Source organism: Nothoprocta perdicaria, unplaced genomic scaffold, assembly GCF_003342845.1.
Source record: "Nothoprocta perdicaria isolate Ctin4 unplaced genomic scaffold, notPer1 scaffold_156, whole genome shotgun sequence".
Classification (NCBI taxonomy): domain Eukaryota; kingdom Metazoa; phylum Chordata; class Aves; order Tinamiformes; family Tinamidae; genus Nothoprocta; species Nothoprocta perdicaria.
The window spans coordinates 452,047-478,992 of record NW_020454716.1 but is presented as its reverse complement, the minus strand read 5'-3'; the positions used below and the strand labels follow the sequence as shown (position 1 = coordinate 478,992).

The 26,946-nt window shown below is 47.5% G+C and overlaps 2 protein-coding genes across 2 annotated transcripts in view; one reads left to right on the top strand and one right to left on the bottom strand.

Annotated features, from left to right (window-relative positions):
- Positions 1 to 131: 131 nt before the first annotated feature.
- On the top strand, positions 132 to 9,121 carry ARFGAP2 (ADP ribosylation factor GTPase activating protein 2). The gene is made up of 15 exons (XM_026035145.1): positions 132 to 246; positions 1,101 to 1,173; positions 1,722 to 1,853; positions 1,942 to 2,022; positions 2,872 to 2,971; positions 3,596 to 3,652; positions 5,179 to 5,231; positions 5,652 to 5,788; positions 6,328 to 6,459; positions 6,908 to 7,036; positions 7,116 to 7,244; positions 7,638 to 7,764; positions 7,888 to 7,978; positions 8,105 to 8,223; positions 8,666 to 9,121. The coding sequence occupies exons 2-15, from the start codon at positions 1,147 to 1,149 to the stop codon at positions 8,684 to 8,686; spliced, it is 1,335 nt and encodes a 444-aa protein (XP_025890930.1). The 5' UTR covers positions 132 to 246; positions 1,101 to 1,146; the 3' UTR covers positions 8,687 to 9,121.
- Positions 9,122 to 9,850: 729 nt separating this feature from the next.
- CUNH11orf49 (chromosome unknown C11orf49 homolog) overlaps positions 9,851 to 26,946 on the bottom strand; it is a 76,545-nt gene continuing 59,449 nt past the window's right edge. The window contains exons 4-9 of the mRNA XM_026035146.1: positions 24,042 to 24,126; positions 18,782 to 18,867; positions 16,193 to 16,388; positions 14,709 to 14,818; positions 11,810 to 11,873; positions 9,851 to 11,334 (exon numbers count right to left, since the gene is read on the bottom strand). Coding sequence (XP_025890931.1) covers positions 11,154 to 11,334; positions 11,810 to 11,873; positions 14,709 to 14,818; positions 16,193 to 16,388; positions 18,782 to 18,867; positions 24,042 to 24,126 — 722 coding nt within the window. The 3' untranslated portion in view covers positions 9,851 to 11,153. The remainder of the gene's footprint in view (positions 11,335 to 11,809; positions 11,874 to 14,708; positions 14,819 to 16,192; positions 16,389 to 18,781; positions 18,868 to 24,041; positions 24,127 to 26,946) is intronic.

Below are 26,946 nucleotides of genomic sequence, written 5' to 3'. Positions count from 1 at the left end.
GCCCGAGCGGGCGGCGGGGAAGGGGAAGATGGAGGGGAAGGAGAAGGGGAAGGGGAGGGTGGAGGGGGAGAGGGAGAAGGGGCGGCCGAGGCGGCGCTCAGCGCGGCTCGCTCTGCCCTGTCTGTAGTCCTGCTTCGACTGCGGCGCCAAGAACCCGAGCTGGGCCAGCATCACCTACGGGGTCTTCCTGTGCATCGACTGCTCCGGCGTGCACCGCTCCCTGGGCGTCCACCTGAGCTTCATCAGGTGCGTGCGCCGCGCCGCGCCGGGCCGGGACAGGCCGGGCCGCGCCGTGCCGCGCCGTGCCGCGCCGGGCGGCAGCCGCGGAGCTGGGGCCCCGAGGCGGCTGCCTGGCGTTTGCCTGGTGCCCAAGGCGAGTTCTGCAGCACCRGCCCTTTCTGGGCTCCAGCACCGCCCTGCGCTGCTTTCACAGCCCTGCGCAAACCTGCGCTGGGCTCCCATTTGTACGAGCTAGAAGGAGAGGGTGTGCCACACAAATCCCACTYGTAAAACAGGAGGAAAGGTTTTCCAGCAGTGCCAAGCAAGGGAGGCTTTTCCTGTGCCAGCTTGTTGGCTAAGGTGGCTTTGGGCGTTGAGGTTATATCTCGTATTTGGAGTGCTTATAATGTGTATCAGGTAAGAAGCCTTTGATTTTTACTCATTCAGGGATAAGTGGAGTATGGAGTGTGTTCAATCGCACAGCTTCACGTCAGCACTTGTTCAGTTGCTCTGTGATGTGTCCTGCTCTTGTCCCGGGGATAGGCTGACCCTGCGAGTCTGTCAGGTTGTGATGAGTTCACATGCAGAATCGAAGCTGGTGGTTTTGCTTTCCTGGCCAAGGCCTTGTGCTCCTGAGTGACTCCAGTGAGAGACCCTTTAAGTTTTGACATGGTTGTCAAAATTGCTGGTGAGAAACTCAAATGGATTTATGATAACCTTAAAAGTTAAGATCTTGATTTGTTATGAGAACAAAATATCAGGAAAGTTACTGAGATGTCAGCTTTACCTTCGCTATCATACCCTGCCATACTGGATTAGAGCACGTGTTAGCATCTGGGACGCCTGTATGTTATTAATGGAAGTCATTTGCTCTCACACAGGTCTACAGAGCTGGACTCTAACTGGAACTGGTTCCAGCTGAGATGTATGCAAGTGGGCAGCAATGCCAACGCGGTGAGGAGCCTCTGTAGGCATTTTGCTCATCTTCCTTCTTGCTAAGTGGCATCCTCTGGCTCTTGTCCCTGTCCTTCRCAAAGTTCTACTGGTCCCAAAGGGTGTCAACTGCCTCTTCTTTTTTTGGAGCTGTGTAATGGAGAGAGGTGTCTGTCAGCTGCACTCAGACGTCAGCCTGTGACCTTTGTGAATGTATTTCTGATATGCAGACCTCTCACTTCCTTACACTTCATTTATAGGAAATATACAGTCCTCTTAAATGAAAGGGATTAGTAATATTAATCACGTTGAGAGCTCTTGATTAGCACYGTGACTCAGAGGCATCCCCCTGTGAGGGACCGGGATTGTTTTTCTGCCCTCTGAGGCCCAGAAAGTGAGTTGTGTTGAAAGCTGAGTTGAGCAATGAATGATTTGTACTCCACACTTGGTGTGACATGCCCTGTTTCAGGGAAGTGTCCTTTTTCTGTTGCGTTCAAGCTCCTGTATGTTTGATGCTTGCTTGCACCTGATACAGCGATCAGAAGAGTAACTGCTTCTCTCTTTTCCAGAGCGCTTTCTTCCGCCAGCACGGCTGCACCACCACAGACGCCAATGCCAAGTACAACAGTCGCGCCGCCCAGATGTACCGGGAGAAGATCCGGCAGCTGGCGAGCGCTGCCATGGCCAAGTACGGCACCGACGTAAGTCTGGGCAGCCCTGCGCCGTTAACGACCCGTCGTGCTGGGTGCCGAGCCTCGCAGGGTATCTCCTTTCATCTTCTCTTTTCAGCTGCTGATAGATGGGCTGAGTGGAGCCCCTGGGCACTCGCCTGACAAGAGCGATGCCGATTTTTTCATGGAGCACACACAGGTGAGAAGAACTGTCCAAACCGGGCAGCTGTCACAGCTCTCAGAGAGCAATTCCTCCAAGAGCCTGGATAGTGCAGTCCCACTGGGTTTGGAAAGTGACTCAATTGTATCTTATTCACTAGTGTTATGGAGGAACTAAGATTGAGTCACGAGCCTGTGATGCAGACACACACCTAAGTGCTCCCCCGTGGAGCCGCGTGGAGTGCACGTGTGGAGGTCTTTGGGACTGTTTTTGTCTTCGAGGGATACTGATGCCAGCCCTTACGAGGAAAACGCTTTGTTTACTCCTTAAATACATAGTCTGTTTGGACAGCTAAAACAAGGACTGGCTGTTACTTTGAGCTTATGGCTTAGTCGGCTTTTCAGTGCTTGGACCCTGCAGGTGGAATTGGGCAACTACTTCCGTAATGCCAGAGGCACCCTCTCAAGGGAACAGAGTAACATCAGAACTGGCTGTTTGACAATAAAAATAACAGAAGCCAGTTTTGGTTTTTTTTCTAAAGAAAACTCTATTTCTCCCAGATTTAAGTTCATCTTTTTAAGATGAGAAGTCTCTGTAGTAGCCAACTCTGATACTACTGTTCTTTGAGTAATGCTGTCCTTTGTATTAGGCTTYCATTCAGCTTAGCATCCATTTTCCTTAAATTTATGTCCCTTTTTAGTTTTTATCTGAGGGAATGTGAACTTGTCCATAAGTTATCTCTATCTTCAAAGAAGGCATGCTGTGGAATTAGGATCATGTTCTCTTTAGCCTATAACTGGATATGAATCACTAAACTTGAAATTAGTGTAGGGCTATTCTAGTTTGTTCATTCCCGTGCAAATCATTGGAATGAATGTCTCCTTACAGTCTTCCAGTACCTGGGATGTAGCTGACGCCAGCCAGAATCCTGCACAGTCTTCCTTGGAGATGGAAAAAACAAGGACATCAGAAGGCAAAGAAGTGTCATGTGAGTTCCCTGCTGAACTCTTTTCTCAAGAACCTGACCTTACTTCCAGCAGAATACTCTTGTAACAGGGTTGGACGGAGTGGACTTCCATCCTGCTTCAGGCTTGGAGCAGGACTGGAAGCTCTATGCATTGTAATGAAGCTGTTGAGCTAAATTAGGGGAGACTTTTGAGAAGAGAGAATCCTCTGTTCAGGAACAAGAAATTACTTCTCTCCTTTTTCTGAAATGTGAAACAGTCTTGGTTTGGGAGGGTTAGCTACCCTGCTTCTCTRCTATCTTTTGTGGAAATAATAATGTATAAAGAAGATGAATAGAAAGCTGAGTACTGATTCTAGATATGAATTACAAAGAATGCAAGAATATGGTGGTATAACATTTTTGTTTGTAGCAGCTTTGTGCATTCCTCTGCTAAGCGTTAACTTTCTTTAATGCGTTTAGGACACTGCACTGGGAATAGTTTGCTTTGTGGAGACAGAAGATAGTTATGTTTCTGAAGTTGCAGCTTTCAGACAGTGATTTAGCTTGTATTTTTGGGGGACGGAAAGTCTAGAAGTGATGTAGAGCATCTGGGGATGTGCATGAGAATATTTCTCTGCTGAATTTCTCTTGGTTTTGTGCCCACAGGTTCTAGTCAAGGCCCATCAATTGACTTGTTGAGCACATCTCCTAAAGCTCCCCTAGGTGAGTGAAAATCTGGTAACTCTTATCCACCTTACTCTTATTCCCCCTGCTCAGGAAGCTGGAACTGATGAGCCTATCTTCAGAATGTCAAAAGGAGGTTATCCTCCTGTGGTGTCAGTACAGAACATGTTTGTAGACCCCCAAACTTGGGCACAAATATGTTCAATTTATTGGTGGTTTCCAGCTTCTTTGGATGACCAAGTACAAAGCTATCTCYTTATGGGATTGTCCACCACCATTGCTGTCTGAGCTGCGCATGGAGCATCTAGATGAGTTTCTCTGCTTAACAAGAATTTACTGGCCCATAGTGTGTTCATCCTGGGTGAAAAGGCTGTGTCCATCTATTTCATGGCCCCATGTTTTATGTCTCTTCTTTAGATGTGTCCATGTGTCTGTCAACACAAGGGCCTGCTCCTGCCAGAGGTAACTGGCCAACAGCTGGCTTGTGCTGGCAGCTTGTGCCAACTCTGCCTGCCCCTTTTGTGGCTGCCTTCAGCTCTAACATTAGCTTCTTGTGCTTGGAAGGAGAGAATGAATCAAAGTTAATGTGTATCATACTGGGTTCTAAAGTGCCTATTGCTTATCTGGGAAAGGGATCTTATTGTCATAGTTCCTCTTAAAAACATTCATTCATAGTGATCAAAAACCTAGTCAAATGCTGGGAATGGTGAGATGAAAACACTTCAAAAACCTAGTCAAATGCTGGGAATGGTGAGATGAAAACACTGCCTGTGTCTTGAGTAGTATGAAGATACAAAGCTCCCAATTTGAAGAGTATATGATAAATCATGAAGAGCCACAGAAAAGGCTGTTGGGGATGACCTAGAGTATAGGCTGTCAAAACCTACATTGTTTAAGAAAGARTTGGACTGGTTAAGAATTGCTGGAGAAGTGACCCCAGCAAACCCACTTCATGTTTGCTTTGTTCTTACACTTTTGCCTAAACATCTGCTACTTGGCTGGACTCAGCCAATTTTTTTTGCTTCTTGTCCTCAGAGGGACATGTTCTTGGTGGAAGGTGTTGGGGARTCTGTTGTGTTTATAGTTCACTGAATCTTGGGTCCATCTTGCAGTTGGTCTGAACATATAATTCTGATCTTACAGTTCTTACTTCTTTGTCCCTAAGGCACTGATAAGGAACACTGACCTTCACATGCTCTGAAATCATATATTCCTGGATTTATGTATGAAACAAATTAAGTCTTCTAGTTATTGTAACTTTTACTGGATAGGGTCACCAGCTGCATGACACCTAGGGGAGCTGTTAGAAGGACTTAATTGAATTAGGAGTTTCTCCAGGGACAAACATGCTTCTCTCAGCCACCAGCCTGCAACTGTGGAGCTTCTCAACCCTCTCAGTGCTGCTTTCTTGGCTTGGTGAAGTCACTCAGGCTGATGTTGTGAAGCTGCATGGTGTGCCGTGGACTTTATAGCAGCTGGGCTGTGGTGGATGTTTGTGTGGGTTGCTGACTAATTTTTCCTTCTTAAATCATTCCTGCTTACATGCTGCTGCTTTCCTTTCACAGAAATTAAATCTTCCCTCATTGGAAAGAAGAAGCCAGGAGCTGCCAAGAAAGGGGTATGTCTGAACTCTTGTTTTATGGAGAGAAAGCAGAGCATTTCTGGTGTATTCCTGCTCGTCTTTCCCTGGTCTCTTCCTTATTAATCAAACTGCCTATGAGATAGCTGTTTGGGAAAGGGAGAGCTTTGATTATTTCATTGCCTCTTTTGAAAAACAGCTTTTATGTAAGGGACAAAAATGATTAGGCTTTGGATCATTATATTGATGATCAGGAGTCCGTATGGCTAATCTCTTAGCACTGGTTCCTGGCTGGTTAAATTCTGTGTGTGCTTTCATCCCCTGCTGCAGGCTCTACTGGGCTTGTAGGTTATAACCAAACAGGCTGACTAGAGGCCTGGTAAGTGCAGCAGGGTACAGGATCCAAGTTTTCTTATACTTTGAGATGAACAATTCACATTTGTTTGTTTGTTCCTTAAGCTGGGTGCAAAAAAGGGTCTTGGAGCCCAGAAAGTGAGCAGCCAGAGCTTCAGTGAGATCGAGCGGCAAGCCCAGGCTGCGGAGCAGCTGAGGGAGCAGCAGGCTGTGGAGTCCAGGAAACAAGCTGAGGAATCCATGTAAGTGCCTTGTTTGGGCTCAATACCTTGCGTACRTAAGGTAAAAGCAACAAGAGGTCGGTGCTGTTCACCCTGGGACCAGCCAAGTACGTAAAATCCTGTGTGATAAGATGAACCTGAAGCAGAGGTGGCCCTTAGTGCAGGGCACAAATCACATTGCCACATTTTGTTCAAATTAACACCTCCAGAAGAGTTTTAAAGGAGCAGATACTTCCATATCTTTGCTTTTGGTTGATCTTGAGACCTTGAAGATGCTAAAGGTTGATCTGCATGGGGACTTATTTATCCCTCTGCCCTTGGGCGAGGGGAAAACTGGCAGTAAGGAAGTCATAGTCTGCACAAAAAGAGCAGAATCCCAGTGGAGGTATGAGGTGCGATGCAAAGATCAGCAGTAGCTTCTGTATAAGGATTCTTGGCTTAGCTACTGGAAAAATCAGTACTTGATGGTGGACGGGGTTATGTTCCCCTTTGGCCGCCCGTAGGATGGGACTGGGGGTGGAGGGGCATGAGTCATTACCTACCACAGTTTTTTCCATCAGTGTCACCTCAATGCGACTGGCTTATCAGGAACTGCAGCTTGATCGGAAGAAGGAGGAGAAGAAACTTCAGAACCTTGAAGGGAAGAAACGTGAACAAGCTGAGAGGCTGGGCATGGGCTTGGTGTCCAGAAGGTACTTGGCTTTGGATGTTGTAGCACAGATGTAGGTTCCTTGACACTACTCTGCTTTGGAATATAGGTTCCTGAAGGCAATATAACAAATAAGCATCACAATTCATGTGTTTGTATGTGGGGTTATGTTTAAAAGTGCTTGAAGGTAAGAATGCTCTGTTCAGAGGTTCTGGGCTGCATTTGAGCCTTCCTGAAGTCAGTCTCCAGCCCTAGAGCCCTGCTGCTGACAGCTGCCCCCCTGCAGAATAACTGCCTTAATGTAGCTTGCGGCTTTGCCGGGAATCAAATTAGACTAGATCAGCTGTGCAGTGAGGGGGGCAGGTGTCCTGTGACTCTCTTGAGACTTGTGGTGCCTGCCCTGTGTGTGCAGGGCAGACTGAGCCTTGAGGCAGACTGGTTCTAGGGGCTGGATGCTTGGCCTGGCCCTCACTGCCTGTTTGTTGTGCTAGTTCTGTTTCACACTCGGTGATGTCTGAGATGCAAGTAATTGAGCAGGAGACGCCGCTGGTTGCAAAATCTTCCCGCTCCCAGTTGGACTTGTTTGAAGATGCTGGAGGCTTCACATCTGGACCTCCCAAGTAAGACTAAGCTTCAGTGTAGCTTTGGCTCATTTCAGAATGTAACGTCTGGCCTGAGCTACCTCTTTTTGGCACCTAGGTATAAAGATAATCCCTTCTCATTGGGAGATACCTTTGGCTCGCGATGGGAAACAGACTCTTCATGGGGTATTGACAAAGAGGAGGAACCTGAGGTGACCATTTCCAGTATTCCACCAGTTTCAGAGAGGTAAGTACCCACTTGTGCCACTGTGCTTTGAGTATTGGGCAAAAGAGTGGGATGATGTGGGAAGATGTTACTGCATACGACTGGATCTGGCTCTTGCACTTGAAAGTAATATTCTGTAGCACAAGTCAAGTAGACATCAGGGCTGTGTACTGACTGGAGTAGTTTCCTAGCCTGAAGAAAAGGGTCTTCAGTGAAAAGGGCATTGGTATTTTTTTGCTACTTGTGTCTCTTATGTTTGATACAGCCTTTGTGGCCATTGGGATGGCTGCCCTGATATGGGGGGGGCCAAGAGGGAGCCATTACAGTAGTTAGAACTTGGGCTTTCATAGCTTTCCTTTAATTGAATGGGACCTGAGAGCTTTTTCTTTGCTCTGTTCTCTCTCATTACCACAGACCCATCAGCAGGCGTGAGACAGAGAGCAGGACATCAGCTGTGGAATCAAATGAAGCGCGGCAGAAGTTTGCAGGGGCAAAAGCCATCTCCTCAGATATGTTCTTCGGACGGGAGGCAGATACTGAGGTAGGTGTGTGCTGCAGTGCTGAAGTTAGCACAGCTTTGTCTTCATCCTCTCCAGTTTGCTCAGGTCATGCTTGTTCCCTCCCTTTAACTTTTTTTTCTTGCTCTGCTTTCCTGCTGCTGCAGTATGAAGCCCGATCCCGCCTGCAGCAGCTCTCGGGCAGCAGCGCCATCAGCTCCGCAGACCTCTTTGGTGACGGCGAGAACGCGCACTCAGGTGGGTTAGTGCTCGCCGGGGAGGGAGAGGAGAGACACGCGGCAGCTTCAGAGCCCTGGGCCCAGAAGGGGTCAGAATGCCCCCTGGAACTGGGGAGCCTCCACACTCACTCCCTGGCTCTTGCAGGTGGCGTCTCAATTGGGAATGTCCTGCCTACAGCCGACATCGCCCAGTTCAAGCAAGGAGTGAAATCAGTTGCTGGCAAGATGGCCGTCCTAGCCAACGGGGTGATGAACTCCCTCCAGGTGAGGTGACACTGCAGCACTCCATGCAGTCCCCAAATGTGATGCTAGCCTCCCACCGTATCCTGACTCCCACCAGAGGTATTGTGGTCTTCCCAAAGCACAGTGTAGAGACCTGCCTTTGGTAGCTGCCAGCTACACTACAGTAGCTGAGCAATTCCAGATGGTCAGTGAGCTCTCCTTGGCCAACCTTATCTCCTGGTGAAGAGGACACCTTGTCCTGTGAGAGGTGCTTTTCCCCTTGCAATCCTGAGCAAGTCCCTCTAATTTGGGGCTGTGGTTTTACCTCCTGCCTTTGTATAGTGTCCTGTCTTTAGGTAACCTTGTGCTGGCCACTTGTCTCTTGGTTGTCTTCCAGTCCTAAACACTTAAAGACATTGTTGTCTTCTCTTTGGAGTTTGTATGAAGTGTTTTAACATAGTGTCTTGGTTTGTTTCTTCCTCAGGATCGTTACGGCTCCTATTGATGATGCAGGGACTGCAGCACACAGGGAAGCCAGCAAGACGTCACCTTTGATTGCCTGGAGTCAACACTGCAGGACTGTCTTAGTTCATCTAGGGTGGGTGGGAAGGGGGGAGGTAAGCAGAAGGGATCAGAAGATGGCTGTGCCTGGACTGCTTCCCAACTATCTCTGGATTCCACTCTGTATTAAAAATCAGTGTGCCCTCAAATCCACTGCTACTTGTTAGCAGTGGAGACAGGCCTTCTTACAGGATTCATGTCTTTGCTTTGAACAGTAGGACAGGAATTCCTGCGGCTGCTCTTCTTGGTGCTCCTGCCCTTTGTGGTCTGGTCTGTACTTGAGCTGAGCAAGGGGCAGAGCAAGTGATGCCATTTTCCTGGACACTGTGTTACCTGGTCCCCATGGACATGACTGCAGCCTTGTTCTGCACAGTGCTCCCTGCCTCTTTCCATGCAGGCTGCTGTAGCAGTTACCATCAGTGGTAAGAAGCTGTTTTCAACTGGAGAAGTCAGGGAGTGTGGCAAAAGGAGGAGTCCCTTGTATGTGCGAGGTCTGCCTCAGGGTGTGGAATAGCCCTTTCTTCTGTCTTGTAAACCAGCTTGGACAGATGCTGGAGAACAAACCAAGCAAAGACTTTTTTTTTTTTTTTTTTTTTTAATGTGATGGGGGACATGTGATGCCCCCCTCTCTTAGGGCTAGAGAAGACCAGGACTTAGGTCAGGGTTTTAGTTTAAGTGGAGAAGCATTGTAAACCCATTAGACTCCTGGTTATTTTATTGCTCAGCCCTGTAACAGCCACGCAGCCAGCAAATGATGGCCAGGGCTGGGCCTGGCCTGTAACAGAGCCCAGGCCCTTGATGGGACACTGAATTCTTACCAAAGGACAAAAAGGCTAAGCCCTCAACTGCTGCCAAGACCTGTATTAGCAAAAAGGGAGCCTGGGCCTTTTGGGGGCAAGGCTGGGCTCCCTGCTGCCCCTGCCCACCCCCTGCCCTGGCCCTGCTGGGGCTCCCTCCTGGTGCTTGTCCATGTGCGCTGGGCTGTGGGAGCTGGAGGTGCTGCAGGCAGGAGGAAGAGGGGAAGGGGCGCTTGGGGAAGGGGCGCTCGGTGCTGCTCTGTGCCGGGGGTCCTGGAGTGCTGCCTCCCCCCTGCGGCTGCAGCGCAGAGAGCTGGGGCTCGCACTGCCCCATGGAGCAGGACAGCAGCGAGCAGCGGAAGGACACGCTGATAAATTAATAAGGTACAATAAGTAGCTCTTACCCCTGGTGCCGTGATGGGGAAGCAGTGCAGAGTCACCTGTGCTTAGGGGATTAGCCAAAAATAGCTTCACGGGGCTAAATCCACTCTGGCTTAGGAGAGCTCTGAGCTGTGCGTGAAGGTGCCCTGGGGTCCGTGTTGTGGCTGTGAGGCCGGGGCTCCTGGAAGGGCCAAGGGAAGCGAGTTCTTCCCCCTGGGGCAAGAGGAGCCCATCCCTGCTGGGAGCCAGCAGCATGCCGGGGGCTGTGCAGGCCGTGCCGCTGAGCCGTCCCGGCCGCGCGCACTTCACCTGGTTGGGTGGAAGGGCTACGCTGTGATGATAGAGGAATGCCAGCGTTTATGTTAAAAAACAAAACAACAACACAGGGATTTGCGAGCTGTGTCCTCCTCCCCTCATGCCCATTAATCTGCACTGGCTCCACCACCAGGGGCCCAGCAGTTCTAACAGCTGCCTCCCTGCTCCGACCCCCCACCACAGCCCCAAAGCTGCCTTGCACCAAGCCAGGCTTTTTGCCTTTTGTTTCCCCTCATTATGCTGTGTGAGGCAGTGGGGACAATGGCAGGCCCCACAGAAGGGCACAGGATACAGTGGCGGCACCAGACCCCATCATGTACTTACTCAACGGGAATCTACCTTATTTGCCCTGGCAGTGCTTGGGCGCAGGCAGGAAGAAGTAGGGACAGGTGGCAGGGCACCCCGTAAGCTCTTCTGTTCTAGGAACTCCAGGAATTTATACAGCTTTGATCAAATGCAGGTGCAGCTTTACTGGGAATAAGAGAGCACGAGCGCAGCGCAGCCAGTGGCACTTTAAGCTCAGCCTGAGCGCAGCGACAACGTGAGGCTGGTGAGCAGCCAGCACAGGACGCGCTCCTGCTGCTCTGGCACCTGCCCAAGGCTGGGAGCGAGCGCCCTGCGGAGCATCGCCCACGGCTTGCCCCCGGCTGCCGCAGAGCCGCGCTCTGCTGCCTTGTCTTGCTCGCCAGCAGAGGGTAGGCTGGCTCTGCAGCTCCGCAGGGCTCACACCCAGCAGCTCCCCGCAGCTYTGGAGCTGGGAGGCTGGCAGCGTTCTGCCTGGGCGCTGACAGGGCAAGCAGCAGCGCTTGGCACAGGCACGCGATGTGTGGATGGAGCCCAGCAGCACGGCAGGTGTCGAGGAGGAGGTGCTGCTCCTCCGGGGAGCGCTGGRGACACCGGTGCCAACCCTCACGGCCTTCAGTTTTCAGAGGAGTCTGTCTCTTCGTTGGAGCCTTCGCTCTCAGCATCCATTTTTCGGCGCTGGTGGAGAGGCTTCCAGGGAGAGCTAATCCTGGGCACGCTGCGGACAGGCAAGTTAGCTGCATCCCCACTGGAGCTGCTGGGAGCAGGGAGGGAAAGCCCTGCAACCTGAGCTACCCTGAAAGAGAAGAGAAAGAAATAATGGGCAGGCCCATTCTCTGCCTTTACCATGGCAGCTTTGGGGTGAGCCAGGGCTGAGGAGACTTTCACAATGACACGGAGATAGAGATGTGTTCATGCACCTTGCACCAGCACCTGGTAGATTCTCTGAATCTTCCCCTTACTACAGATCTTTCTTCTGGGCTGAGCCTGTCTTCCACCACACTTGTTTTCACTCATCCAACCAGACTCTCCTTGTTCATTAGAGGCTCTCCTGCTGCCTCTATAGATCCCTCTATGTGGCAGATGTSCCGCTGCTTCTGAAGCATTTCCCAAGGATTTTGTCAGCTGCATCAAGCACCTTAAAGAGACCCCACACTGCTCTCCGTGCTCCTCTATAGCTGAGCAGAGGAACTGGGGCAACAACTAAGCCTTCCCTACCAAGCTACCCTCCATCTGTTGCTTTGCTTCCAAATGTAGGCAAATCCACTTACAATTTTTCAATTTCCTGATCCATGGCAGGGTCCAGAAACAAGTCTCCTTTATCTGGCAGAACCCCTGCAAAAAAGCATAAAGGAAAGTATCATCAGAGCAGCAGGTTTTTCAGGGTTAGTCTTCATAAAGAAAAGTGCTCAAGTCACACCAGCCTCCAAAGTCTGACCAGTACTGAGGGTCATGCATGGACAAAGAACAATGGACCAGATGCTGTGCTCTTCATGCAGGCTTTTCCCTGACACAACTGAGCTTGGATTAAATGGGGTTGGTAATCATGCATCTTCTGTATCAGCAAAAGGCCTGTGTGCTCCTTTTTATGTTTGCCAGGGCTGCTACCCTATGCAGGATGAAGGACGTGGGTGTGCGCCAGGCCTGGGACAGCTGCTGGATCATCACGGCCCTTCTCTGGCACCAACACCTCAGGAATAGCACAGAGAGAAAGATGGGGCTCTGGGGAAACACCTCCTTCCTGGCTCTGCAACTAACGCCAGCTTGCACAAGGGTCCCGGCAGAGTCTCAGTAGGCAGCACAGGGATGATGGTATTTGCCCACCCCAGTCTGGATACTGCCCCTGCACAACACTGGGAAAAATACACTTGTTAACTTGTACCAATCTGAGAGGAGAGAACTTTTTTTTTTTAACTGGTGCCAGACTCAGTATGATGGGGAAAGTGCTTTGTACTGCTATGGAGGAACACAAATCTTTTTTGTGGCCCTGGTATTTTGCTCCTGAAGGAGGGGCTGGAGAGCCACCTCCCTCACCCCRGCAGGATGGCAGAGGTCAGAAATGCAGCCCCAAGTACCTAGTAAACTAGAACCACTGCAGAAAACTGACACCTGCACTTTTTCCAGTTCTGGCCTTCTCATCCAGCAAATTCAAAGCAAAGCCTGGCACTATGTCACAGAGTACCAGGGCTCCTGTGAAGTGCACCAGCCTGCTTCCTCCCATGGTCTCACACAAACTGATACGCAGCTAAAACTCACCTTGTTTCCGCAGTTGCAGAATGTACAGKGAGGTCTCTGGAGCACATGTATGACCTGGCTACGAGCTGGGCAAGTTGTAAGTGACATTTAGGAATTCGTGAACCAACACTGACACTGGAGCTAGGCTGCAGATTGCAGTTGGCTTGACAAACTCATCAGAGGTSCTCACCAGAGTGAGCTGCTCTCATTGCACCTCTGTTCCTCTACCAGGGGCCTGCTGCCTGTGAGGCTCCGCAGAGAGCAGCGGGGAGGCAGGCGCCCGGCTGACGCTCCTTTGCCTCAGAGTGCCCTTGCAGAAAGGGTTTGGGGAGCCTGTGATCCCCTGCACACCGCAGACTATTGAAATCACCCTTCAGAAGAGATTAAAAGACACCGGGATAAAAATCTGCCCCTCTTTGCCAAGATGCCAGCACCTGTCAGGCTTGTGGCTGCTGCCCCTCCTCTGTGAGAGGCCGCAGCAGGAGGATGGCAGAGGGCCCAAGGGCAGCCCGTGGAAAGGAAAACCTGCACACTTGGTGGTGGCACAATGGAAGCTGTGGACAGGTGGCACAATGGAAGCTGTGGGCAATGGAAGCTGTGGTCAGGTTTGCTTCTGCCCACCTGTTTCCTTTGCGCTTTACTGGAGGTGCTTTGGCAGGGCACACAGAAAAAAGACTTTGGTGCAAGCGAGGCCCCACCTTGCGTGGTGCACGCGCTGCCCCATGAGYGTGCTTGCCGAGGGGGACTGCAGCGCTGCGCTCGTGCACCTTTGATATTTAATCTCCGTGTTGTCAGCTAAGCAGCCYTGCCCCGCAGGAGCACTAGCAACTTCAATGGTTTGCTTGAAGCAGGGCACAGCCAGGGGAGAAACACCTTTATTCTACTTTGCTACACACACGTGCCAGGGCAGAAGCCTTCACACCACGTACACCTTCTTTTCACTTTAGTTTGTCCTTGAAATACAGGACTGCCACACACCAGGCCTGAAGCAGAAGAGAGACAGAGACAGAAAGCCTACCCACAGCGGCCAGGTGACTGGCTGGGTGGAAATCAATCAAGTCCCATGTTTGGGCCTCCATGCATTAAACATTCCTCCTGGACACAACGTTGTCAAATGCAAAGAGCCATCTCTGCTCCCCATTGCAGGGCGAGGAGGAGGAGCCCCAGCAAGGCATACAAAGACAATGTGGAATTATGAAGCTAAAATACGTGTGGATTACATACTGCCCCTTGCCAATGCAATGCTTCACTACTCYGCCTTGGAAGATATTGGCCAGTACAACATGGAAGTGAAGGGTGAGATGCCACCTGCTAATCCCTTTGGTTCCCACAGCAGTTTGGGACAGATCTTTTAACAGTTTGTCTTTTATGGCACCACCAGATACTCAGTAGAGCATTGATTAATGTACTGGCAAGACTAAACTACCTTGRAGGATGATGAGGACTAGCTGGGAATGACTCAGCTTAGTTTGATTCTTTGAGCCAAGAAAACAGCAGAGATTTTTGTCATAGATGCACATTTCCCCTTCCTTTTCTTCGCTGGCAATGGATGGTCACTTAAAATTTGCGGGAGAATGAAGGGGTCATCAATTCAGTTACTATCTAAAGAAGTTTCTGAAAGCAGTTAGACACCTTCCCTGTTTCCTGACCATCCCTGTCCAACTTTATCAAATAAGTTAAAAGGATATTTCTTCTAAAGTGCTATCAGCTAATGAAAATATAAAACACTGCTATTTTATGGCAACATTTCATATCTGTTTTACTGTTCAAGAAGCTCCACAAATTCAAGCAGACACTAAGGTGTCTTTGAAGTTTCATCCATCACCAAGAAGATGAAAAAATTTCTCTCACTCTCTTCCTGACAAAGCAAAATCTAGGACACAGAAACACAGAATGACTGAAAATCTAGAGCTCTACCACACACAGGAGTCTTACCTAGGGCTCTGTTGATGCCCTGATGTTTTGCAAGTGCCATAAGGAACTCATAGAAGGTCAACCTCTGTACACTACTCAGGATTTCCTTCACAAGAGCAGAAGGTGGACAGCTAGGGAAGGAAGGAGAGAAAGGTTGTCTTTTAATTTATAAACTTTTTTTTCAAGATCCATCACAAACTGGAGGAATAGTACCTACTCTCAGACCGGCCCTACTCAGTTTAAGACAGCCACCAGCAAGCTTAGTTAGCTTTGTATCTGCTCCCAGTTTGCTAAACAAGACCTTAGAAGTGGAATGTGTCCCTAACAGCAATCTTACCTTCCTCCATTTGATTCATAGATCATAATTAAGCAGGGACTATAATTCACACGTTCTCTTCTTCTATGCACACCCTTAGCTCTTGCCCTGACTTCTAGGCAATATCATCATATGGATTCTTGCTTTTGTCTAATACCCTTTAAAGGATTTAATGCAAAATGGAAATGCCTCATTAAGAGGAAATGAAAGTGCTGAACAGCCCATGGCCCAATGGCTGGAGCAGAGCTAGGAGGCCTGGGTGTGGGCTCGTGATCCCTCAGAAAAGGTAATTACCAAGGCCTGGCTGAGGATTGAGCTCCTGGGTGAGKGACTGGGAAAGGCTCTCCCCACAGCATCCTGCAGCGCCTGATCAATCATCAGATGGGCTCACAATATCATTTCCAGCCACAGCTCTCAGGGCATACAGGGATTGCAGAGCTTTGGTTATTTAAAACAACTAGAAAGCCTGGAATGTCCAGATTCCATCAATTCCAGGGAGATGTCTACAGCAATTCAACAATGTCTGGTAGATCACAAACATGGATTCAGGCATCTAAAGCAGGAATCAGTTGCAACTTGTGTCTTGAGTTTTTTTATGGATCTAGCTCATGACCTCRCAGGGCATCTGCCTGCTACCTGCAAGTATCTACAAAGAACATGTCTGTCAAAATTATAATGGTAAGGTTAGGCATTGTCCCTGTTGAACTAAGGCTAGTCTTATGACCAGGCCCTGTGACTGGACATCAGCTCAATTTGAGGGTCAAGTACAGACTAGTAGTGTGATCTTATCCAGGTGCTCAGCTGCCAATCTCCATCCATCCCACTGTGCCTGTCCTGTGCTTTGTTGTCCAGGTACAGAGATCCATTTGTTTATCTCCTATAGTTAACTCATGATGGTAGATTGAACGTATCCTTGAGGAAGGTGCCAAAGTAGAATGAGAAGGAAATCAGATCTCCAAATCAACATTTTACCTCAAGAATTTCCTCAAAACCACGTTTCACATGTCAATGAAATGTTTTTCAGTTACAGTTGATCTTTTCCTTGATATTTTTCCAATGAAACCTACACAGGAGTCACAAGGAATACACAGGACTTTGTTCAAAGTCCTATACTTCTTCATAGCTTCAACCTGACAAAAAGTCTACAAGGACACAGACTTCAAMACTGTGTTTTGGGGACCATTCATACCTGTATTTCGATCTGTCAAACAAGGACTCTAGGCACTGATAGAAGAGAGATGCCTCAACCCCATCGAGTGGGTTGCAGTCATTCGGGGGCTGGCGCTGCCGATGTTGCCCAGAGGATGACGTTGGCACAATCACAGTGTTTGGACTCTTACCAGCCAACAGGTCTTGATAAATGGCAGCTACACTTTCCAGGAACTCTGAAAAAACAGAAGGTGACTTACAACTTAAGGCTCTAATACCAATGAAGCACATTCCTGGCCTACCTGGGATTAAATTGTCATGCCCTGCTCTGTGTTGTACACAAAACCAAGAGGAAGTGAATTTGAGCACCACACTAAGGCATCCTMCAAATTCAGATCAGAAACTGGGAAAGCATGTGCTACAAACAGACATTTGCATGTACCTTGTTGGCTTTCCTACAGGGACGATTATGAGAAACCACGATCTCACTGAGCTTCCTCTAGAGCACAGAGAAGCTAACACGTGGGTAAACACATGGGTAAAAGCTAAAATCAAGCACAAAACTAACTGCAAAGTCTCAAAAGTCTTTGTCTTCCATCTACWGCCACTGACTGAGAACTCATTCAAGTTCTGAACAAAATATCTGGAACTGAAAGAGGAACAAAGGGCGCAGTTAGTTGGGGCTCCAGGCTGTACCCTAGCTTGTCTCTGTGCCGCTCCAAAGTAAATATAACATGGGATCTGAAGGAAGGGCCGGGGCAGGTCAGGGCTGGAGTTGGCAGAAAGCCTCTCCCCAGGCTCCTCACACTACCCACTGTTTACTGCAAGAGTCTAATTTTAAACAAGTTTGTTTATGGATGTGGTCAGCAGTTTACAAATCTAGATTCCACTCGGAGTGGTTTGCATGTGTGTGGGTTGGTGGGAGAGCGCATGCGAGGCTGCGCGCGGGCCTGGCGAGAGGCAGCGGGCTGGGGCGTCGGGCGCGCGCGCACAGGGTGCCTTTGGGTGCGCGCYGGTGCCACGGAGCCCCCAGGGGCGCCCTGGGTGCAGACGTCCGTGAGGCGGGTGGGGAGCACAGCAGCGAGGTCTGTGCGCCCCGAGGCTGTGCGGAGGTTCCCTAGCTCAGTGGAAATATTTGTTATATCATCTTCCAAACATAACTTCTGTCCCTAGCTTAAGCTATAGCAAGCCTGGCTCTGCCCAACCCAAACCCACTAGTCTGAACTGTGGCCTTTTTTGATGACTTGTCATGGATAATGTTAGGTTATGTACAGGGGATTGCAAGGGAGGTGTATACAGACAAGTACTGAGAAAAGAGGYGTTTGTATTAGGGACAGGGGGTGACTCTAACTGCTAGAAAGATGGAAACTGACAGGTGGGATCAGATCAGCAGGCCACCCTAGTCTACTCTCTAACCACAGACAACGCTCCAACCCAGCTTCTCCCAGTATCCTAGATCTATTGTGCCTTGCTGCTTGATCAAGGCCAACTGTGAGYTGTATCCATCAGAGGGAGCTAACCGTGTGAGCGGACAGAAATCCAAGAGCTGATGTGTGTTTGGGAAGCGTGCTCTGCCAGSGACTGGATGAGTGAGATCCCAGCAGTTCCCAGTGCTTGGGATCATATCTATCCCTAAAAGGACTTAAACAGTCATTACTGTTGGGCAGGGGGGCAGCTCTGCTCATGCACCTTTCCAGGGAGAAGGCTTCCCTCTTGTTCCTCACATTAATTCATATGTACCGTTTTGTGTCAGGAGCTTCAAAAGAAGTACCTCCATCTAGTTAAAATTCAAACAACTGGGAGGTGCCAAACATGATAAAAGACAAATGATATGAAGAGGGTAGATAGGGATTAACTGCTCACTTTCCYTTCCAACCAGGGGCCATCAAATAGAACATGAAAAGTGGGACAGGTGACAGATCTGGGGAACTCTTCACCAAAAAGTGCTGTGGAAGTTAAAAGATCTTTAATTGATTTCAAGGAGAGGTTGGACAAGTTCACAGCAGAGAAATCCACTAAGGCTTCCTGTGTCCATAGAAACTACACTTGTTCAGAAACTCTTTGAGCTCAAAACAGCTCGTGGTTGGGAGAGTATTAGGGGGAAGTATTGTGAACGTTTGCCAAGTTCCTCCTCCTCTCTAGGCATCAGCTCCTGGTCCATGTCTGGGACAGAGCAGCGGGCCAGGTTTGCACTGGGCTGTTCTTATCCTGCCTCTAGCAGGCGCCCATACTTCAAAGAAAGAAACTCTATTCAGGTATCACAGAAAAAGTTGTTCCTAATAAAAGCAATTGTTAGTTGCTGACATTTGCTAGATTGCTGCAGATAAAGCTGAAGATTTATGTCTCAAGGCTCTCTAAAACATATAACTGCATAATCCATAACAATTACATATATCTTGTTATTTGTAACAATCCGGAACCTCCGGATTGAACAAAGTCTGCTAAGCTCTTGACTTCAGTGATATCTTGTGTAATGGGTTCCACTATCTACATATATTCACACACACATATATGTATGAAAAAATCTCTTTATCAATTCAAAAAAAAGTGCAGGGATATGGAACCTMTGAGGCTGTAAAATGGGACAAGAAATGGTGGTGGGTGAAGTCAGCAGTTTCCCAGCATTTACCTGAGTAGTAGAATTGGATCTGGAAGGCAAACAGGAAGTCAGAAAAAGACATCAGGCAATCCATAGCATCATCCATCAGCACAATCCTAGGAACGAGAGAAAAAGTTTAGCTGCTGCCCAAGGACTGCAGCCAGACTAGTCTGCAAGCTGAAATTCCAGCAGTGGAGAAAGAGCAGCTAAGCAGTCGGAACTACCGAGTACTACCAGCCGTGGGCTCAGTGGAAGAGGTTAGTCCCAAGGCATRGGAACACAAGCATCAGGGTGGATGTGGACATCCTGATATCACATGAAAGCAGGTTGAGGACTTACAGTCAGAAGTTGATCCCGACTGCCAGCGCAGTCGCACACCACAGCTAGGGGGGATGTGGAGGACTGACAGCCCCGCGGCCGTAAAGGAAGGAAGGAAGCCTGGCAAACACRCGGGTCTGGAAGCCTGCGAGGCTGAGCCGCCCGGCAGCTTGAAGAGGAACTGTCCTAAAAACAAGCCAGGCACCACACTATGAAACAAGTGCATGCAGAATGATGCCATTCTTCTATATAGCACAGTTGAATCAACTGGGCTGTTTTCAAATTCATGGAAACAACAGTAGTTATTAACTCCCAACCTAGGGTTAAACAAACTCCACTTGATTGAAGAAGAAAYAGCATAATATATAATTTGCACCAACAATCACTTTCCTAACTACACACCATGCACATGAACGTGCTATTCTCCATTCCCRATGAGTTAGTCTCTTTGTCAGTATTATCAGCTCAAATCAAATTTCATAGAAACTGAAAAATTCTCAGACCAGAGAATGTTTTCATTCTCTCTGTAAAGGATATCTCTGCACCCCTATTTTGAAGCACACCTCATGAATACAATACAATAAAGGCAATAAAGATGAAGTGGAAGTGATAGCAAAGTCCATCCCTTCCTTTCAAGAGAAAACTCTGGATTTCAGAACCAAGTTAGGGCAAAGATTTTCATTACAGTGACAACGACCACAGTAAATCTGGTCATTACTACTACATAAGGATGAAAAGGTCAGTCTCTAGAGTGGGGAACTTCAGCTGATCAAGGAGAGGTCAAACAGGAAACAAAAGGAAACACTCAGTTTTGATAGGAAAGAACAAAATCTTCAGATAAACGACTCACCATGTAGCACCACCTCTCAGCTCTATGTTTTTTTAATAGACCTCCAAGCTACTCTGAGGAGGAGCAGGCCTGCAGTAGCAGGGTACCTTTGAACATGGGGCCCAGTGCAATCCATGGGCCTATTCCTGCAGCAGCAATGGCCAAAAAGGTTGGTGGGGATACACTACTCTGTCTCCTGAAAGAGGCTCCAGGGAACTGTGTGGGAGACTGACCTAGAAGAGCTCTAGGCTCTTTCAAGAGGCTTCCTTCCCTGCCACTCAGACCAGTTCTGTTCGCTGTGGCAAAATGAAACATGCAGAGCAGCTTGAATTAATTATCTCCAAGAAGAAAGGCTGGGGCTAGGAGGGTCCCCAGGAGAAAAGCCAGTATTTAAAACAAAACCCTTTGAAGATGTCAAAGTGCTTCTGATTTATTTATTACGCTCCAGAAGCCTCCTCCTCCTCCTGTCTAAAGAAGCAGTAGCTTCAGTTCTTAATTCTCAATAATAAGCATGTTACTGAGATTGTCAGTGGCCACATCAAGGAAATGGCTTTGAAGCTGGCAGGGAGAGCATCTTCATCTCTCAGGCAATTTTACTCAGCCCCTGGCATTTCCAACCACTCTTTAAGCACACTGGAAATGCTACAGGCCATATCGCTGAGCAGCAGCACTCTCTTCTTTGAAATGATGGTCTGTCCCCCAGATCCTCTCAAAATACAAGCTCCAAAGCTTTTTTTTTCTTTTTCCTTTTTCCAGTGGATTTCCCCATCCTGGAGAAGCAGGAGAACAGTGTGGGAATTCTTCATGCATTTGCTTTGTGGAGAGTCAATGCTATATCACCTACAYGACAACTCATTTCGCCTGTTAGATCTGGAGCTATGGTCAACGCCTGGGCTCTGCAACACCAACTCCCTTCCTCCTCCTCACAGAAGGGCAGCAGGGAGCCTGCGAGGAGGATCGTGCAGCCTGTGCGTGACAGGGCAGTGTCCAACTAGAAGTAGGTGCTCCCTGCTGCAGGGTTATTGTCTCCACTTGGCCCAGGAGTCTGCCCTCCKGACAAGCTGAGAAATCTTTACATCAATGCAATAATTCAGGAGGAGACTGACTGCAGCCGGCTCCTTCCTCACATAGGCAGCTGACTGCACAACCAGGGAAGCTGGGAGAGCATCGTGTGCAACATATCCTCACCTTTTCCCTGCCATGCCTGACAGGGAGAGAATCCTGACCATAACCCAGGCAACAAGGCCAAAGCTAAGGGCCAACTCTGACAGTTTAAGCTGGGACTCAAATAAGTTCACCCAGTAGCTGGTATTTTAGGAGATCCTTTATTCATTCTTGTCAGAATTAGGCTTTAGGCCCTTAGGGGCACAGACTTATTTACAAGGCTAGTGCTCGGCATGCAGCAAATAATGCAAATYAAGGAGAAACTCTGGAAAGGATTGAAGGAAGATGCCTACACTTGAGGGACTCTGGTAAGAGTGTAGTGGTCTTGCAGGGTTCAAGTGGGCTTGACCGGCAGGAAAGCCTTGGTGCTGTGCCAAGGGGGAAATTTWATGATGTGCTGATTGCAGCTAGAATCTCAGAAACCAAGATTAGAGAGGAAGTCCCCAGGACAAATTCTAGACCAGGCAAGTTGAAAGGACTTTTATTGTTCTTTGCTACCGTTAAAGGCTAAAGAACACAATGTGCCATAAAGCCAGGACGGATCAACAGTTCTCTGGGGGCAAAAATAAATGTAATACACAAAAAGAGTAGTATCTGGACTCTCAGGCCCTGATTTACCAAGAGGAGTACAGAGTTTTCCAAGGCCCACGTCCATTAGCATTGATCAGTTCAACATGAGCTCTCTGATGGTATCAAACCAGAAAAATCCTTGCCTTTTCTGTCCTTTTGCAATTTCAAGATTCAGAAAGCCAGAAGTTATCTCTGAAGATTAAAGGTAACTCTGAAGATTAAATCTTCAATCTGCTAGTGGCTAAGACATGCAGGGGTGGGATAGCGGGGGGAAAAGAAGCCCAAGGAAATTCACAGAGACATATAGACTGTTTGTTTTTTGGGTATGACCTGTGCATTCACATGCATATTTAACAGGAAAACGGAGCTTTCAGCTGTGACACTAATAAAACCTATACTGTTGTTGCCTCTGTTCTTCTGCCCTGATATTTCCTGGTCTTACTCCCTTCCAGTGTTTGTTATCAGTGCATAGCAACAGCCCCTGGACAAGCGGAGTGCACTGCGATGTGAGATCATCTCAGTCATGCAGCACTGAGGCTACAGCTCAGAGAGATCTCTTCCCAAAAGCGCCAATAATCCCACAGGACCTGGCTGTATCAGTGAAGGCTGCGGCTGATCCTGCCCCTACTTTATTTACTTCCTTTCCCAAAGCAAATTAGCAACAAAGTTGCCTGGGGTACATGGAATAAAGGAGTAGCAGTGCCACCAGGTCTGCATGTGATGCTTGTGCTCTGCAAGGAATTAGTCAACTAGTGCTGGAGAGGAGCCTACAGAGTTCACCCTTCTAATGGGCACAAACCAAGGAGGACACTTGCAGGACACATAGGAAGCAGGAACTAGACCAGGACAGAATAAGAAAGAAGATAGAGAGCAAGAAGTGGAAGGAGAGAAAAGGATGTTTTAGAAGTTTTATTAAAATTGCTCAGGCAGATTAGCTTGCAAAAGAATAATAGCAACATGCAAGCAAATCTCTAGCCAGCCAAAAGTAGGAGTGAGATCATCCCCACCTGAGCCTGGGTGCCTCAGACAGAGATCTCATTTCTCTAGCACCTGCTCCCCGAGCCGGCTTGTCTGTCTCTCAGGCACACGCACAGCAGTGCAGCAGGCCCCTGAATGGGGCCTCTAGTTTACAACAGCCTTGTGTGTTAAATTCCTTGACACAAACATCATAACTTGTGTAGATATGTTGAAGTCTCCCTTCATGCTCCATCACAAATTCCTGCTCAGCTTAGCTGGAACCCTACGAAACGCAAACCAGTGCAGGGGTCTCGCGCTTTGTACCTCCCTGGAAGGAAGCAACAGATCCATTCCTGCTGCAGGGCTAGCATTCTGTCTTAGTCTGGCATTGGGGGCCAAGTTTGCGCTCTCTTGAGAGCACAAAGGCCACTGATGAGCAAGAAGGAAAAGCAGCACTCGACTTTCAGTTTTAATTGAACCTACGTGGCCCTAACTGCAGTTCTGCAGTTGGGACAGCAGCATGTAGGAGCTAGAGAAGAACTCAAAGAATCAGCTGAGTGGAAGTACTTGCAGATGGTAACAGTTCCCTTTTTACTCTCCTTTTTGAAAATAATTTTCATGYGACTGATACTGAAGAAAATAATATCCTGAGTGTGTGCCTAGACACATCATATCTGGGTTTATGAGAAGTTTAGTTTCTGGGCCTCCACTGCCGAGACTGCTAGGAACAAGATTATTTATTCAGTAATCTTGCTGTGGTTAGAATATGTGTGTGTGCACTCCTACTGAGATCTGAACTGACCTCCCCCCGCAAACAGATGCAAATACCTTATTACATTTCCACTATCAGATGGTTAATAATCAACTATCTGGGCTGGACTGGAATCAGCAAATGCTATCAATAAAAAAACCTCTGTATCACATTATCAGTGCCTTGAGCTAGCTATCTGCTTTAGACCTTGTCTAGATTAAAATAAAGTTTCAAACAGATTAGCTACCATGTGTGGCCTGGTACACAAAGTTCTTAGCTCACATACTTTAAAACACTGTGGCACTGCTTCAGAGACTGGCACCTTCAAAATGCGCTCAACCGCAGGAGGCTGGAGTGGGAGGAACRTATACAGATTGTAAACATTATTTAAAACAGAGTTTACAATCATGTCAGTTGAAAACATGGTTTCTTTTACATGCAACTCATCTTCTGAGCCTAGAGAAAGCCAGCAGCAGCATTCTTCATATATTTAACCCTGCACTGATATTTCTGCCTCCCTATACCTCACACACACATTCTTTCTCACTGCTAGTAAAACACCCCACTCCTAGCTTCAATTATCATTCTCCCCCAAATCTTTATCCCTGAATCTCCCTGTCCATATGTTAACCCACAGATGGAGTTTCTAAGCCCATGTGTGTAGGAGTGATCTTGTTTTAAGSGAGCAGATGAGGACCCACCTTGCTGCCTTCTGAGTGAGATCCATGGGGAAGTCGGGGCAGAGCAGCTGCAGCAAGCAGTGGTATTCCTGGGCTGCCAGCAAATCTGCAGGGAAAAACAGAGAAGGTGAGAAGGCATCATCCTTTCACAGGYTGTTTCCTCCTCTTGMTCGCTGTCTTGGAAAGAGCTCCTGTTCTCACCAAGAGTCAGGAACAGAATTCAAGTAAGCTGGGAACTAATGACAATAAAACTGCCATCCCACTGCCTAAGCCCTCAAAGCTGGGCTGTTCAGATGGAGTTTCCAGCAAAGCAGAGCATCAGAAAGAGACTTGATAAAGGAAAAAAGGCTTTTGAAGAGAAATTATTAACACGTAGTGTGACTCAGTATGAAAAAGAGGTAACCAGAACAGAGGAGTTCAAGGGACAATACAGTTTGGTTTAACTTGCATATAACAATCTACAAAAAGGAAACATTTCAAAGCTGCTTAAATTTGCTGAAATTCACTGGCATGGTGACATTCACCACAATACGCCTCAAATCCATCCACAGAACATCTGGCAACAGTAACAAAGGCAAACAAGGTTTTGGGTTGTATATGGAAGGCTACAGAGTATAAACCACAGACGTTATTACTTTGGCATTCGGTAAGGCAGCTGGATGGTCTCTTTTGGAATAATGTGTACAAATCTGGTCACTGTATTATAGGACAAAGGTCCAAAAAACACAAAAAGGCAGTCAAATGATTCATGTTTTAGGGAGCTACTTTGTGAAAGACTGGTCAAGCATGGCCTTTGTGGTTCAGCAGATGAAGACTCAGAGAGGTGAATCTTAGGGAAGTTTTTGGGCTCCTCAGGGAATGGAAACACACTGATGTCAAAAACCCTACATGATTGTATGTTCATAGTCCAAAAGGCTGTGGACTACAGTTAAGGAGAGGACTCGCCAAGCAGCAACAATTTTGCAGAACTTCTACATACAGAGGAATGCAAAGTATGGAAGAAAGAGCCAGGGGAGAAAGTGGAGCCAAGCAGCAGTCAGGGAGGGAATCCAAAGGACACAGGCACCAGGACTGAGGCTCACAGAGYGAGTTCTTTTACTGCAGACACCTCATAGCCGCCTTTAGCCCGTAAAYGCCTCTCCAAACAGCCAACCTTGACCCAGGTAACAGCCACAATGTCTTCATATCTCCCCAAACTCATCAAAGACTGGCAGTTCCAAAAACAACAACAACAAAAGCAGAAAGGGAAATACTACATATTTCTTAAGTGGTTTATGGGGCAGGCACACAACATCAAAGGAACATTTCAATGCAATACCCAACCCAAGCAGATTAATGTTTTCCTTATTGACTAAAGAAACATAGCAGGAAGACTCACCAAAATCAGATTACAGATTTTTCCCTTACCTATGTCATGAGCAAGAGGAAGAGAGAGAGCTTCTATTTTTCTCAGTTCAGAAAACTCGATAYCTGAAAAACACTCTTATCAGAGTGTTTCTTTCATGCCCATTATATACAATCTCTAGAATCTGTGTGCCCTACTCAGGGGGGACTTCTATCTCCTCGGGAAACATCAGGGAACAGGGTCAGGTTTCCTATCAAACTACAAAAAGGTTATTTTGAACATGGACTACAAAGATTTTGCTTGGTCTGAAAAAGCTATCACCACAATTGGAAATCTGCTACAACATAAGGAAGACTCAGTCTATACAGAAACCCAATACTACTGTGGGAGTCTGTGCAATCTGTTCTACTGCAGGGATAAATATATTGGAATCTCTCTTTTTTTTTTCTTTTTTTTTTTTTTCCCCCCTCAGAATGTTAATGCTAAGCCGAATTTAAATGCCAATTAAAATTCCAAATGTGAACAGTCTGCAAGAACATGGAGAGCATGGTGCCTTTTTTTTTTTTTGGCATTGTCATTTCATACCATGACACAAATCAGAGGCTGTTCTCCTTTGCAGATGGAGGAGTCCCTAAAGAAGGTATTTTATCATACTGTACATGTAGTCTTCATAAAATCAATCTCAACAGCAGGTACTGGAAGCCAGAGGTGCTAGACATAAAAAGTCTCTTCTGAAACATACCCTTTCTCATTAGTTAAGAGGACAGTAAGAATTTGTAATGGTCACTCTTAAAAGCTTCCTAAATCCAGGTTTGAATAACACTACTTACTAAACTCATGATCTTTGCCTAAAATATCTACACTTTGGTCTGAAGGAATAGCACAAATCGGAAGTCAACTAAATTTAAATCAAATTTATGCATTAATTTCAAATTCCTATTTATGCCTCCTTATATCTCTTGCTCTCCCATTATTTTTTCCTTTCATTTGTCAGCAGGTCACAATAACCCTTTCCTCAGCTCTTAGCCAATCTATTTAACTATTAAAGCTATTTATATAAAGTAGGGTAAGTTTATCTTAMCCTCTAAATCCTTCCCTACACAGTTCACTAGTTCAGTTGCTCCTACCTCTTTTAGATTTTCCTAGTGTGGTGTCCAGCAGTGGACAAAGGATCTCCCAGGCATTCACAACAAGGAAGTAGGTAACTAGGAGGACAGATATCTAGGAGGATAATCTACCCGTTTTCAGCAGCAAAARCCCTTTTCATGATTCTGAAGTTTAGCCTCCTCTTTCCTCCCCCTGGAAGCAAGAGTAGGGGAGGTTTCCTGAGAAACTCGGGGTTTGTTCACAAGCTGCTTTCAGGGTTCTGGATGAAAGCAGCCTAGGAGGGTAACTGGGCCCTAATTAAGCATCATTTCTGAGGCATAAGGACAGCGCTCTCACCCTCTGGAATTGAGACATTCTTAAGATTTGATAATTATTTGTCTTTTTTTTCCATCCCTTTGTACAAGGTGACAGCACCTTACTTCTTTACTGCTTTACTACTTACTTTACTTCTTTACTTTTTCCTTACTTCTTTAC